This window comes from Triticum aestivum, chromosome 7A (assembly GCF_018294505.1).
Source record: "Triticum aestivum cultivar Chinese Spring chromosome 7A, IWGSC CS RefSeq v2.1, whole genome shotgun sequence".
In the NCBI taxonomy this organism is placed as follows: domain Eukaryota; kingdom Viridiplantae; phylum Streptophyta; class Magnoliopsida; order Poales; family Poaceae; genus Triticum; species Triticum aestivum.
In genome coordinates, this window is record NC_057812.1 from 17,082,428 (window position 1) to 17,097,829 (window position 15,402).

Genomic DNA, 15,402 nt, shown 5'->3' on the forward strand with positions numbered 1-15,402 from the left:
GCCGTGTCGTCGTCGTCGTCCGGCGCCGGGTCGAGGAGAAAGATGCGCTGGCACACGCGGTTGTGGCCCCAGGCGACGGCGTTCCTCCATCTCTGTCTGTGACAGGCGTTTGATTGGGCGCCCTTCCGGCAGACTGGGAGCATGCGGGGGTGCGGCTGGTAGAGCTGGTGCGGGGGGCGCGAGGCGTGGTACGGGCGCCGACAGGATGCCCTTCTGCTGAGAACGCACCGGTGGCGCGGAGGTGAGCGCGCACTGGTCGCGCAGCTCCAACTTGCGGGTGAGGCTCATGGCGACGGCGAGGGACTGTGGGTTGTGGATTTCCACGTCGAGGCTGAGGGGTGGCTGGAGTCCCGCGGTGAAGATCTGAACCTTCTGTGTCTTTGATAAGATGCCTGCCCGGGGGAGGAGCGCCTCAAACCGCTCCTGGAAGTCGACGACGGACGTTGTGCGCTTGCACGCCATTAGTTCGCCCAGCAGGTTAGCGCGCAGAGGTGGCCCGAAGCGGAGGTTGAGCAGCTCGGAGAAGCGGCGCCACGGCGGAGTGCCCTCGTCATGCTGGACCTGCATGTACCACAGCTGGGCAGAACCCTCGAGGTTGTATGACTCCATCCAGACTTTTTCCTCCTCGGCTATCCGTTGTTGATGGAAGGACTCGCATCTGTTGAGGAAAGCGAGCGGATCGGACTTGCCGTCGAACTTGGGGAAGTCCATCTTCTGAAACCGGGGCGGTCGATCATTGTGGTGCTGCCCATCGTGGGCGCCGTCAGCGCTCGACGAGGAGGCGGACTTGTCCTTCTGGAGTGCGGCGACGGACGTCTGCAGAGACGCCACCGTTGTAGTCAAGGCCTCGATCATCTTGGCCAGATCAGCGGTGGTTGGTTCTGCCATGCCGGAAGTGACCAAGGCGGCGGCGGATGGTGGCGATGGAGGTGTGCTTGGCGCGGACGCAGGGGTGGTGGAGGGCTGTGGATGGAGCGTGGACGAGGAAGAGGATCGCCTGGAACCTGATACCAAGTTGTCAAGGGCCTCGGTGCTCAAGACAGCAGGGCCTCGACTACGTAGTTCGTAGTCTCGGCGGATAGGAGCGCTAGGGTTTTTGCCTGGCTGCTCAATGGTGCGGGAGGAGAGGATAGAAAGAGGTAGGAGATAATAACTTTATTGCTTGCCCTCAAAGGGTACTGATTATACGGTATATGGGCTGCTAACAAACTAAAAACCTATGCCTAACAAACTACTCCTTTATTCTAGGAACTAATGTATAAGGACCAGGACTCCTGCCCGGCCTACGACTCGCCTGTTGCGGCCGGCGGCTGTTGCTCCTGGCCGCGTGGCCCACGCCTGTAGACCCTGCCCCACATGACACCCACGGCCGTAAGATCATCACAGGCCGGAACGAGGAAACGCGCGGGGAAGACCCAGGTTGACTCCAATTTCAGGTACCGTCTTCCAGTGTTGAAGAGCTGTGTCGAACGGTAATAACATTTTTGCCATAGTTGCACTGCAGCCCAAGGTTTTTCAGACTGATAACTCGGGAAGTATATGTGGTTGCTCCTCCCTCCCCATCCCTCCGGGTTCATGCACGGCAACGCCACGCACCGCTCGTCAACGCTGATAAAGATGGCCCAGTTATCTAACTTGTTCACCTTCACCCACCTTGCCTTCTTGGTCATGGTGTCCACTGACTCAAGCTTGAAGGCCATGAACTGGAAGGCCTCCGAGCGCATCCTTCTTCCCGCCTCCACAAGTTTGATCAAGAGAAGCGCGTCACCACACACCACTAGCCATGCTTTTTCATTTGCCGAATAGAGATCTTCGGTTTTATCTTCCTCGGACACAACTTTAAACTTCTCAACAATGAGACTGGGTGACAAGTGAATGATGTAGAACCACCCAAAAGACCCTAGGGCATATGTCTTGCCCTTGAAGGCCACATTTTGTTCAATCGAAAAACGACCAACTTTAGGACTGTGTTTTGTCCAAGAGTCGCCCCCGATGCGCCACAGGAACAGATAGGCTCCAGCACCGACAAGGATATGCGAGTCAGCGGATGCAACAGGAGCAGTTAAGGTGACATAGCTGATACAAGTGAACTGAACTGACCGGAGGGAAGGAGGGCCAACCTTAGCGCCACTGAATGGATTAACAATATGGAACCCATTGTTGTGGTAGAAGATGAGCTGACCGTAGGAGCAGCGCAGAAAGGTCATGCTTCTGAGGTCACTCAAGGAAAGAAAACTACGAGAAGATAAGGTGGCAGCAGGATCAGCCAATCTCCATGTGCATTTGTGGAATAAGGTCCAACAGTTATGCGAGAGAGTCTGTCCACCGTCGGTACGGAGATTGGGGTGGAGAAGCAGAGGCTGGACAGAGGACCTGTGGCCTGAGAAGAGATCACACCAATGGCGACAAGTGGTACCGAAGGCGAGGAGGTCGCGGAACGAGCGTAGTAAAGCGACAACGGGTCGGAGCAGGTCGTCCGGGAGCTCTGCCCATCCTTGTGGCCGAGATGAAGCAAAGAGTGAGGAGACAGAAGCAGAACATGTCCTGTTGGCCATTACTTGCACGATGGCGCTCTCCCTGTTCAACACAAAATTTAAGAAAAAGGTTAGGCATGTGAAACAAGGTATATAACTGTATAAAAAAGAACATGAGTTAGCAAGATGAGCTACCAAGATTCTAAAAAACATGACCGGTGCGTGTCGTTACTCGTTAGGACATCAACCCGACACTACGTTACCATCATACACTGAACTGAACAGAGGTACTAATCGCATTGAGTTGTCACTCCCGAGAAGCTCAGAATAAGATCAAAATGATGAAGGCATTGGATATAAATTTTATGGGGAAGTTAGATAGACGGCTTGTTGAAGTTTCTTGTAGATCTTTGTTCATACAGATTACACACCACAATCGCCTAGTATTTCTCAAACAAATACTGTACCTGGCAAGTGTCATGCTGACAGAAAAATAAAAGTAGAGCACATATGAATTTCAGAGCAAATTGAGAATCGGTGACCGACACCCTCTATTATTATCTGCAATGTTAGAGATCTAAAGCTGGGAAAGTCTCAATCTGGATTGCTTTTCTTCTTCAAGAATAAGAAGAAAGAATCCATCTATGCCTTAATCTTGCAGATGCAGGCGGATCTGATGCAACATCGCAGGTGAAGAGAAACGGGATGGGACGCAGAAAGAAGGAGGCGTACAGGACGAGGTAGGGGTTGGGGGTATTACGTGAACGAGAGGACGAGGACGCAGCGGCCGCCGACGCCGAGGAAGAAGGATGCGCGGCGATCTCCCGCGGCTGCGCCTCCATGTGCGCCGCCGATTCTTCCAGCTGTCGGATGAGTAGCGCAGCCTTCAGAGCTCTCGGATAACGCCGGCCCGGCCTAGTCCAGGGATAATGGGCCGAACATGGAACATGGGTAAGAGATTCCTACCTGCTGTATGTGTTTTAAGGCCGACTGCAACATATGTCCGCTTTGTTTGGAGTCTGTCCGATTGAATCGGCAAAGCATCTGTTTGCGGTCGTCCGCCGGTCGTCCCACCAGACGACCCGTCGCATAGGTAATTTAAACGACAACTTTATATAGGACGAGGATTTTGAGTACTCGGATACTCCGCACCCCTATACGAACAATTCATTCAAAAAAATACCGAGAAATTTAAAAAAACTGGAATTTTGGGATATCAGACATGGGTTACCGATCTATTCCCGTGTGGAAGTTGGTGAAAAAAATACCAGGAAACGTATTCGTGGCAAAAAAGACCAAAAATTCCTATGTATAAAAAAAACTGTTTGGATAGATTTTTGTTCGAACAGTATTTCCATCGCCACGGATACGTTTTTGGAATTTTTTTCATGAAATTTTACACGGGAGTAGATTGGGAACCCAGGTTTGATGCCCCTAAATTTTAGATTTTTTTAGTTTTTTTGGGTATTTTTTACGATTATTTTTCGTATAGGGGTGTGGAGCACCCAGGAGCTCCTGTGTATTTTCCCTTTATATACCCTTACATTAATGTCGAAAAGTCATGGCCGAACTGTTCATCATGCATCAAACTTAAACTTAACATTATTAAAAAAACAAGCCTTTGCCGCCGTCTTCACTGCATGGCGTTGCCACCGTCTTGGCTGCCATCTTCCTCATCCGCGCTGAGGTCAACGAAGGGAGGCGGCTGCCACAGGTGGCCTGGTGGCACCTATGGTGGTTGCATTGCAGGGGCGCGGAGGCGGTGGCACGTGGGGCGGTGATCATGTGTCGGTGCCAACCAACACGGCCTACGCAGACACCAACTCTGGCGTGCACAACAAGGTCGAAGTCCACGACCAAGACTGGCCCACCACCGTCGAGTTCCACTTGGGTTCCGCGTCATCTGCCTCCTCCAGCTCAGGGATGACGACATCCCCGGCGACCGAAAGCGCGATCTGCACCTCCAGGCCATCCCACTAGGCGTTCTCAAACTTCGTCACTGAGTCCGTCATGACCCTTCTCACCAGCTCCTCCTCCTCGACCTTCATGGACTGATGTGGATCTGGTGGTGGTGGGGGCGGCGAGGGCGCACATTCGCTCAGTTGTGCCCTAAAGCACGGACGAGGAGGGCTTGGAGGACACGGTGCCCTAGAATGTGACTGCACTAGGTTAGGATGGCCGGCAAAAAAGGTCTGCTGGCGCATGTCGTGCTCATCCCAGAACGAAGTGACCCAAATTGAGGATGTGCCGGTGTACCTGGGATCATCGATGAGATTCGGCGGCAACAAGGCACGGCGGTGGTTGATCTCGAGAAGCCGCATGCGACCGGTCACCGGAATGGCCGACACTGGCACCCGACTGGGCTCATGTACCAGCCGATCAGCATGTGGGCGTCTGACCACGACAACAGGGTGGAGGTATCCCAGTAGTGCTGGCACACCTCTACCTTCACCTATGGGTGGATCCGTGTCCCGGCGGCGCGCTGAGCGATGGCGAAGACAGTGGCGGTGCGCGGGCCTGAAGAAGATGGTACCTCAGTGTCGTGCTTCCCCGGCTTGGCCATGGCTTCCAGACGGCGTGGTATACGGTTGGTTAGGGTTCAAGGGGGGCAGGACGAGTGTGAAAGCGGGAAGATGCCGGTGGGGACGAGGATGTGGACGACCGGTCCACGACTCCATCATTAAAAACGACGCTTGGGTGGCGGTTCACTGGCTGATAGGCGGGCCTATCCCACGTGTGCGGGGTAAATGTAGGTTGTGGGAAGTGGTTGGGGCCCTCCATGCAGGACTGGGCGAACGACGAGAAGCCCATGAGGGCTTGGTTCGAACCACCGATCTTGCTTCCATGTACACGCTCCACTAACCACCCGGCCGCCTCAGCTTTTTGTATTTACTTAGAGCTTTGTCCTTCTTTTTTCTTCTTTTTTCTTATTTCTTGGAACGGTCATGTTCGGTTATTTTCTTGGAATGGTTTTGTTCATTTTCCCTTTTCCTTTTCTTTTTTCCTAAATGCGTAATTTCTTTTTCAAATTTGTGAACTTTTTTGAAATTCATGATTTTTTTTCAAAATTGAGCAACTTTTTTCAAATTTGATGAACATTTTTACAAATTTGTTAATTTAGTTTCAATATCAATGAACTTTTCCTTGAAATTGTTTTTTTTAATCGATGAACTTTTTTCCAAAATCAATGAAATTTTCTCGATTTTGTGAACTTTGTTTTTCAAATTTGATGATTTTTTTTCAAAATACGTGAACTTTTTTTGAAGTCTGTGAATTTTAATTAATGAGCATTTTTGAATTCATGAATTTTTTGATTCTTTTTGAATTTTTTAATGTTTTCAAAAGTTAATGGTTGACCGGCCAACTGATCAATTGTCGATCGGTCAACCTTGATCGAGCGAACGAGGCGTCGTGGGCGAGCAAACGAGGCGACCTGGGCCATCCCAGTTTGCGGGCATGTGGGCACTAGCTCCCCTAGCCTAGGAGGTCCCGCCGTAAACCAAATTTTTTTCCAACCTCAATATTTCCTTCTTCAGGTTATAACACCGGCCCGGCCCAGCCCAGGGATGATAGACTAGGCCATTTTTATTTTAGCTTTGGGCAATAGGTTCTCGTAGGAAAAAATCAAGCTGAAAATAGCTATTTGAAATCGGCCATTTTCAGTGAAGTTGAATATGCATTCGGGCCATTTTCAGTGCAATTGCCTGATGCACTTCTGAGCGTACTTCAGTGTGTATTAGTTTTGCCAATGAAGTTATTTCATAGGTGATTCGAAGCCAACTGAAACTAAGACAGAAATACATGAGCATGGTACGATGGACACTTGCATATCACGCAACCCCTATAAGCAACTTGACATATTGCGTTAAAAAACAAAACAGGAACTTGACAATGGCAAAGTGCGACCCCAATTTTGTTCGCGTAAACTTAGAATGAATACAGGCTCCTGAGGGATTGCATGATGTGCCCCATTTGGTCCATTTATGTGTTAGCCCGTCTACGTTGGTCTCTGATTTCATATGTTTGGTGCCTAGGACATGGGATGTCCAAACTCAGTAGCATATCTTATCCATGAATATAGAAGCGGTGCGGCAAATTCCAATAAATCATATTCCACAAGGCGACTCTTGGGCATGTCAGTATGAGAAGACTGAGTGTTTGACTATCCGTTCAACATGTCGTATGGTTTCAAAACAAAGCTAAGATGAGAGGGGTGGCTTCAGGGAGCAATGGAAGCATTGAATCTTGAGAAGTAAGAAATTAGCTGGAAGAGACCCCGGAAGGTAAAGATACCTCCAAACCTTGCGTTTTTTGCATGAGGTTTGGCTCGCTACGGACCGGTGAGGAAAGAGTCTTCAAGCACATACCCCCTTCAGTTGTGTGCCTGATCGACAATGAATGACATGCTCTCCTCGATTGCAATTTGGCAAGTGTGTGGGTGCTTCGTGAGGATGATATCACTCTTCCTCTATTTACCGATGAAACGCCCGATGCTAAGTGGTTGTTGTTTGAACTATGTAATTTCCTACACAATGAACTCTTTGTGGAAGTGTTGGTGACTCCATGGGCTATTTGGTAGGCATGACATTGAGCAGTTCATGAGAAGGAATTCCAAAGTCCATTATCTACAAACTTGTTTATTCGGGGGTAATTTTTTAGGGTACAACGATTGTTTTTTCATCGCCCAATGAGGTTAATAGGAATTGTTACAATGTCATGAGGCTCCAAGAGCCAAACATATCTTCCAATATCTAAAGACATGAGAACATTTAGCTGGATTATCTACTTGAAAATTCCTCCTTCTGCTTTCATGAATGAAATTACAACCTTTTTATTAGCGGGTATTTTGAGCACCAATTCCAAACTCGATTTATTTCACCTTTTTAGGGCAAGTTGATAAGCTTTATTGATCAAGAATTTTTACGCGAACAATTACATGATCGGGGTATCAAGTCACAGATGGCGCCCCACATCCAAAGATAGAGCAAACTTAGCTAAGTTTTGAGTTTCAAAATTACAACTTATTTCCTCAAAGCAAACTCATAAGAAATAACGGATCAAGACAATGTTTGAATCTCTCTAATGATGGATCTATACCTTCCCAGTGTGCAGAAATATCTTGTACCACCATCTTGCAATCATAAGTTATATAAAGATCATGTAATAAAGAGCTTCCCTGCATGCCAAAAATCCCCAGCATGGTCGGGTCTGAGACACCTCTGAAAACAATTACGGATGCGCCTAGGTAATTTCATCCACTATCTTGTCATATGACACAAAAAAACCCTTGCTTGCTCGACCAAGCTACAGTAGCGTCAACATTAAGTTGGTCACCGGTTGTGGTCTTGCACTAGTTGAACTCAGCAATCCATTCAACTCTAATAAGTACGAGTTAAGGAATCCATTAGTCGAGTAAAGGACGTTCTCATGAATTGTTTTCCTCCTTGCATACCAAATCATTCATAAGGTAAACCAATTTATCTTACTAAGCACCTCCTTAAGCACACATTGCATAGTACAAGGCCTAATGGGCCTTGTACCAATGACCCAACATGCTAGGCATAGGCTCACTCACATCAGGAATATGGACTCATGGACAACGACCATCTAATCACTTGGTTAATTCCTTTTTCTTGTGCACACTACTGCGCCATCGTCGCTCTTTGCAACCCTATGCGGCTAGGGCACACGATTGTTCACTCAAGCGAGGAAGCGGTCGAATTGATAGGATAACGACTATTGCCTACTTCACCACCCAACCTTGGCACTCTACCTCCAATGCAGGCAACAACATACAGTCTATCAGTATCAGTACTAGATGTCAGTTGAAAGGACGTGGATGTCGCCTAGAGAGGGGGGGGGGTGAATAGGTGAGTTTAGAAACAATTACAGGATAGGCTTGAACAAATGCACAATAAAACTAACATTTAATTTGTCAAGCACAAAATTAACCTAAATATACTAGTCTCAACTATGTGCACCAACAACTTACGCTAAGCAAGATAACAAACTATGTGATAGCAAAATATATACCATGAATCACCTGGCTATCACGAAGTAAGTGCATAAATAAAGGGGACGGGTAAGAGATAAATGAGGCATGTGGAGTTGACGATGTATCCCGAAGTTCACACCCTTGCGGACGCTAATCTTCGTTAGAGCGGTGTGGACGCACAATGCTCCCCAAAATGCCACTGGGGCTACCGTATTCTCCTCACGCCCTTGCACAATGCAAGGTGATGTGGTTCCACTAAGGGACCCTTGAGGGTGGTCACCGAACCCGTACAAATGGCGACCCTTGGGGGCGGTCACCGAACCCATACAAATGGCAACCCTTGGTGGCGGTCACCGAACCCGTACAAATTGTCTAGGGAAATCTCCACAACTTAATTGGAGACTGATGGCCCACAAGTATAGGGGATCAATCGTAGTTCTTTCGATAAGTAAGAGTGTCGAACCCAACGAGGAGCAGCAGGAATCAATAAGCGATTTTCAGCAAGGTATTCTCTGCAAGTGCTGACAAATAGTTGTGACAGATAGTTTGATAGCAAGATAATCTGTAACAAGTAACAATAGTAACAAGGTGCAACAAGGCGCCCCAATCCTTTTATCGCAAAGGACAAGCCAGAAGAACTTCTTATAGTGAAAAAACGTTATCGAGGACACATGGGAATCTCGTCTAGTTAACTTCATCATGATTCATTGACTTGCGTTCACTACTTTGGTAAGTTATTGTGCGGTGGACCAGTGCTATTCTTAATTTAACAAATAATCTACATATGATTATTCCCTCTCGCAAGCATCCACAACTACAACAGAAGAATTAAAATAAAGCTAACCATAGCATGAAACATATGGATCCAAATCGGCCCCTTACGGGGTAACGCATAAACTAGGGTGAATGTTCTATCATTCTAGCAACCCATCATCTAGTTACTAATCCCACAATGCCTTCCCCTAGGCTCAAACATGGTAATGTGTCATGTAGTCGACATTCACATGACACCACTAGAGGAAGACATAACACATCAGCAAAATATTGAATGAAACCAACTTCACATGATTTCTTATAACAAGACTTCTCCTATATCCTCAAGAATAAACAAAACTACTCACAAATCATATCCATGTTCATGATAAGAGGAGAATAATATATGATTAACAATCTAAACATATGGTATTCCACCAAGTAAGCCAACTAGATCAACTACAAGATGTAATCAACACTACTAGCAACCAACATGTACCAATCTGAGGTTTGAGACAAAGATTAAATACAAGAGATGAACTAGAGTTTGAGATGATATGGTGCTCGTGAAGATGTTGACAGAGATGAGTCCTCCCATGATGAAACGAACGTTGGTGATGACAATGGCTTCGATTCCCCCCTATAGGAGGAAAGTTTCCTCGGTGGAATCGCTCTGTCGGAGAGCAAAAGTGCTCCTACCCACGTTCCGCATCAAGACGGCGGCGCTTCATTTCAAAAGTCTTCTCTTGATTGTTTTTCTAGGGAAAATGGCTTCATATAGGTGACGATGGGCCACGGGACCCATAAGCTCACCAGGTGCGCCCGAGGGCGCGTCCCTGAGCTTGTGGCGCCCTGGTGGGTCCCCTCTAGTGCATTTTGCTTCCAGTATTTTTTTATTTTTCAAAACAAATCTTCATAAAATTTCAGGTCATTTGGAGCTCCAGAGAATAGCTATCTCTGTTGTAGCTCTTTTCAGGTCCAAAATTCCAGGTGTTGGCAATCTCCTTCTTGTGATATAACTTGCAATTAAGAGAGAAAAGGCATTAGAATTGTATGAAAAGGTGAAATATAGCTCTAAAACATTAGAAATAGTAGTAGAAAAACATGATGTAAAATGGACGTATTGGAGACCGCAATGCTTGGCCGAAGCTTTACATAACAATGATTGAGCTCCGCAACACCACAAACCATCTAGGACACCGAAATACCCAGAAGGTACTAGCTCTAGGGTGCCCAAACACCAGAGTAATAAGCTTCTCAACTTTCACTTCCATGTATCATCGTGGAGAACTCAAACCGATGCAAATAATGCAATGTCAACAACACACTAAGTGCTCCAGTCCCACACTCTGAAATCCCACCAAAGCAACGAAAGCTATGTAGGAATATGTGAGGAAGAACAAGGAGAACACAAAAGAACTCCAAGATTTAGATCCAAAGGGCTCCCCTCACTTAGAGGAGAGATGGATTGGTGGAAATGTTGTTATAGAATCTAGATATCCTCTCTCTTTTCTCTCAAAATGATGCAAGAACCATGAGAAAATAGAGAGAAAGCAAAGCTTTTGAAGGTCAACAATGAACAAAAAGCTTGCTCAAAGTTGCTAGGAGCAATGCGAAAGAAGAACCCCTTTCATAGCGGGGGCAAGAATACAACCGTTATGCATTGGTCATGCTCAAGCGACAGTTTCACTGAGGCTAATCGAGGACCACAATGGTACTCGCATTGTAGTTTTGCCGGAGCGGTGACACTATTGGATTAAACCACATTAGGTGCGCGCGCGTGTGCGTACGTGGCGCAAATCCATGACCAGGTTGTTAGCTGCTTAGTGGAGTTTGTTAGCTATGCCCATGCATGCCCATGTGTTTGGTCGGGTCATGTGTGGATGACTGGTGTGGCGTGCATGAGTGTTAGTGGCTTACGCACAGGTCCTGCCTATATAAGGGGCTAGAGTGCAGTGCCGTAAAAAGAGCCTGACAAGAGATGTAGTCTCTAGGTGTATGTGTGTGTGTGGTTCGAGTTGTTGCTTGAGGAAAAGGCCATTAATGCGGCAAGAGTATGTGTGCCAAAAAACCATCACCGTGTCCTGTGTCTCCTCTTTCTTCTACCTTCGTTCGTGCGAGAGAGAGCGAGAGAGAGAGAGAGAGAGAGAGAGAGAGAGAGAGAGAGAGAGAGAGGGAGCTGGGCACCGGCGCAAAGAGCAAGCTAGCGCTCGACGCCAACATTTGGTATCATGAGCTAGTTCGTCTTGGGCGTGGTTCGCCGTGCTGGAGGTGTGCCAGCGATGGCGTTGTTCGCCGGCGGCTGCGTGGTGAAGCTCCGGGCCGTGTGTTGGCCTATGGAGGTGAGTGGCACTGTGGCTGTCATGCGGACACGGAGGCGGAGCGCGGTGAGTCTGCGGCAAGCACGGTGGATGCGGTCGTGATGTGCTGGGATGCTGTTCGTGCGGCGAGCGCAGCGGACGCACAGGCGTGGCACGACGACCATGGTGTGGCGGCCATGGAGGGCAGTCGCGTGTTGAGGCGCGCAGTGGCGTCGGACAGAGGCGGAGGCTCGGCTCCATGGACGGATGTGATGTGCTCGCTGGCTCCATGCATGTGTGAAATCTACATAGTGAAGAACTGGCAAAAACTTCGACATCGAAAACACAATAGATGATGCATATGAAATCCATTTTCAATTAACTTGAACTTGTCATGAAGATGACCACAAGATCCAAAACTCACATAGAGAAAAGCCGAACAAGAACCAAGAAAAATGATGCCAATGATGCAATGGTTTGAGCTCTATGTGAATGATATGATCAAGCTACTCACTTGAGAGCCCCCTTCATAGTACATCAATCAATCCTACAACCCGGTCTCCCAACTAACACCATGAGACCGGTAAAATAGAAAACCTACTAAGGTCACTTTGCCTTGCACATAGTCCACTTGAGCTAGATGATGACGATCTTGTCCTTCTTAAGTTGGACCACCTTTCTTGATTGCGCTGACTCGATGAAGACTAATATATGGATCCCCCATACTCCACTATGGGTGAGTCTCTCTTTGGTACATCTTCACAAGTCCATTATCACCAGAATGGATGGCAAGCTTGACGCATGTGATCTCTTCGTGATGCGCCTCTTGAACTTGCACAACACAACATTGATGACGATCACCACTTGATGTCATCCTCGATGGGTTATATGAGATCTTCCTGTTGATGTAAGTCCACGGAAGAAAACTAGCCCCACATAGAAACACCACACAAATAGATCAGGGGATACACAAAGCGTAATGGACAATACTTACCATACCGTGAGATCACTTGATCCCACTCAGTACATCTTCTACGCTTTGTGTGTTGACCAACTTGAATCCATTTTTTGTACTTAGTCTTGATCAAGCTTGTATCTTATCTTCTCTCTTCATAAAGATAATGTATTGAAGGCAACATGAATGTTCACACAATCTGCTTTTTCAAGACATGCTTGCAATAGACTCAACTCTCACATGACCAATCTTTGGATAACTCCATGAATAACACCTTAGTCAAAAAATAATCTTCTTCTTCCAACCTTGAAACCAACATATGGTCTTCAAGCATTGCCTATGGATAACCTTTCAATTATAATTCAAAGCAAGCATTGGTCCATAGGGATTGTCATCAATTACCAAAACCAAACATTGGGGCACCATGCTCTTTCATCGGTGAGAATATTAGAACAATTGCATAATGCAATCTGCCAAGGGTCTAATTTAATAATTAGATGAGTAATATGATTACAGAAAAACACTTTTTTATTCAAGGATAAAAACCAACGAAGGAAACAAAAGTAGATTCATTTCATAAATATTTTGTTTCCTACTACTGAAACTGAAATGGAGAATTAGGTGGCCGCCATGTCCTCATAGGTATACTATGTTATAATTTAATGACAATAAAGCATTGGCATCTATTAATAAAAGATTGTTTTACCGTAATTTCAAATGAATCTCATATTGAATTATTCTTATTTTTCATAGTCTTATGCAATTAAAGTAAGTAACTGATGCTTGTTGCTTGAGCGAAAATCTGAACTTGTGCTATCTTTTAATTTACTTATTGAGCATAGCTCCCGTTTTTTGTTAATTACTAATGGTTGGATTAGAATATGCTAAGAGGGGTGGTATTATAAATCTAGTTTTCCTCTTCCTTCACCCGTAAGATGCATAACATCTCAAAAAGAAAATAAAATATTTGATTATAATGAAAATATGAAGCGGCACATAGAAAAAAATAACTTTCATGTTCCAAGACCTACAACGTCGAACATGTATATTATTGCCACAAAGGGGCTTAGCAAATTGTCCGAATGGTAACAATTTTCCAGGTGGTAATGTAACTAGCTTTCATTCCAATATAGCACTAAAATGTAAGTGCTAACTAGTTTCTAACTAAGTCCTTCTGATTGCGCCCAAGCATCAACATCTTGCTCGCTAGAAGAAGATTCCTGTTGCGCATAAACACATTCACCATTTTCCACAGAAGAATGTCTACCTTAGTACCATCATAGCCCAAGTAAGCATCCATCCCAAGAAATCCATTGTAGGATGGTTTGTCTGAAAGAGCATAACACCAATGCTCACCTCTAGGATGATAGCAACCCTAGCACTCGTGAGGACATTGAGTTTATATTAGCAGCGCTCTTGAACAAACCACTGCGCCTCTTGAAGAAGGAGCCATCATGCTCTTTGTCATTGTGGATGTATGCGACACCTGACCGCCTCTCCCTCCTTGGCATACTAAATCATACGAAGAAAATGAAAATTACCACTATAAATAGGAACAACAAGAATATACAAAATGCTAGAGATTTACCAAAACCATTCGCTAATGACATGCTTGTGGGAGTTATGCGGAGATGTGCTCCCCTTATATAGAAGTACCACCCCAAGGACCCTAAAAATTGTCTAGGTTCCATGTTTGTATCGGCATGTTGGGACCACTTGCCAGAGAGATTTATAGAATAGTGTACAAGAAACATTGGTGTCAATTATACTTTTTGCATTACATGGACGATAGTTAAAGTTCATCCTTATCCATACATCCAAATTTATTAGCAATTCATATAGAAGCATTGCTATTTGAGTAGAATTGGTCCTTCTAATCTTTAGTAAGAGTTGACATAGATAATCTTTAAGCATACTAGTTTCGTATGGTATTGACTGCTGGCCATATATTCATATATGAGTACCTTAACTTAATTCTTTGGAACCGCTAATGTATATATTTTTGCTATATGTGTGTATTCACATCCTTTTAGAACCATTAACACACTTCCAAACAAATTATAAAATTAATACCATTAAATTATTTCTATGTGAGTACATATGTATCCTTACCCAAGAGCATTGAAGAATAAACGCTGTTTTATTTTAGAGCATAACATAACATTGGTCAAATCCTTTTGATTGATAGTTACATCAAAATCCTTTAGTGATCATATTTATTACAATTAACACATTTAATGATTAAATTAAATCATTTAAGATCACATTGGTTACATCCAAATCCTCTACTAAGAACCATGCCGTGGGGAAGTGGTCTTTCTTTGAGAAATGTAGAGGTGGTCATTTAGTCCATAATATGTCATGAGAGAATGCAACTTGCTTTGGGCCTCTTGGCCTTTACTAGAAATGAGCAAATCCATCCATCACTACTGGAATCTGGCATTTTGCCGTCTGCCACCTCTTTGCCGTATGCCAGCTGACGACAAAGAAAGTGCTGATGGCAAAAAGGGTATTTGCCGTCAGCCAGCTGATGGCAAAGATCTAAAAGGAAGACAACAAAGAGCCAGGTGGGCCCCACAGGGCATGGCGTGGCTAGGTCAGCTTCTTTGCCGTCTGCTAGCGGACGGCAAAGCGGACGGCAAAGAGGTGACTACTTTGCCGACTGCTAGCCGACAGCAATGTTCCTCCTTTGTCGTCCGCTAGCGCGGACGACAAAGAGGAGACGTGGGCCAGCCCTGACGGTCGCCCTCTTTGCCGTCTGCTAGCAGACGACAAAGAAGGCCCACTTAACGGGTGGCACAGTCTCCCCCTCTCTCTTTCTCTCTCTCCCTCCAGCGCGCCCGCCTCTCTCCTCCTGTTGCCGCCGCCATAGTGGCCGCCGCCGGCCAGCCCCACCCCCCGGACCCAGCCCCCGCCGCTGGCCAG

General features: G+C 46.1%; 1 protein-coding gene across 2 annotated transcripts; it reads right to left on the minus strand.

Moving 5' to 3' along the window:
- Positions 1 to 1,148: 1,148 nt before the first annotated feature.
- LOC123151045 (uncharacterized) lies at positions 1,149 to 3,414 on the minus strand. Of its 2 annotated transcripts, none has more exons than XM_044570828.1 (2): positions 3,249 to 3,408; positions 1,149 to 2,577 (listed from the first exon to the last, which is right to left on the minus strand). In XM_044570828.1, the coding sequence occupies exons 1-2, from the start codon at positions 3,314 to 3,316 to the stop codon at positions 1,284 to 1,286; spliced, it is 1,362 nt and encodes a 453-aa protein (XP_044426763.1). In that variant the 5' UTR covers positions 3,317 to 3,408; the 3' UTR covers positions 1,149 to 1,283. The 2 variants fall into 2 exon arrangements, 1 of the variants encoding a protein (XP_044426763.1); XR_006475474.1 differs by having other exon boundaries at positions 2,291 to 2,577; positions 3,235 to 3,414.
- Between the last annotated feature and the right edge of the window lie 11,988 nt (positions 3,415 to 15,402).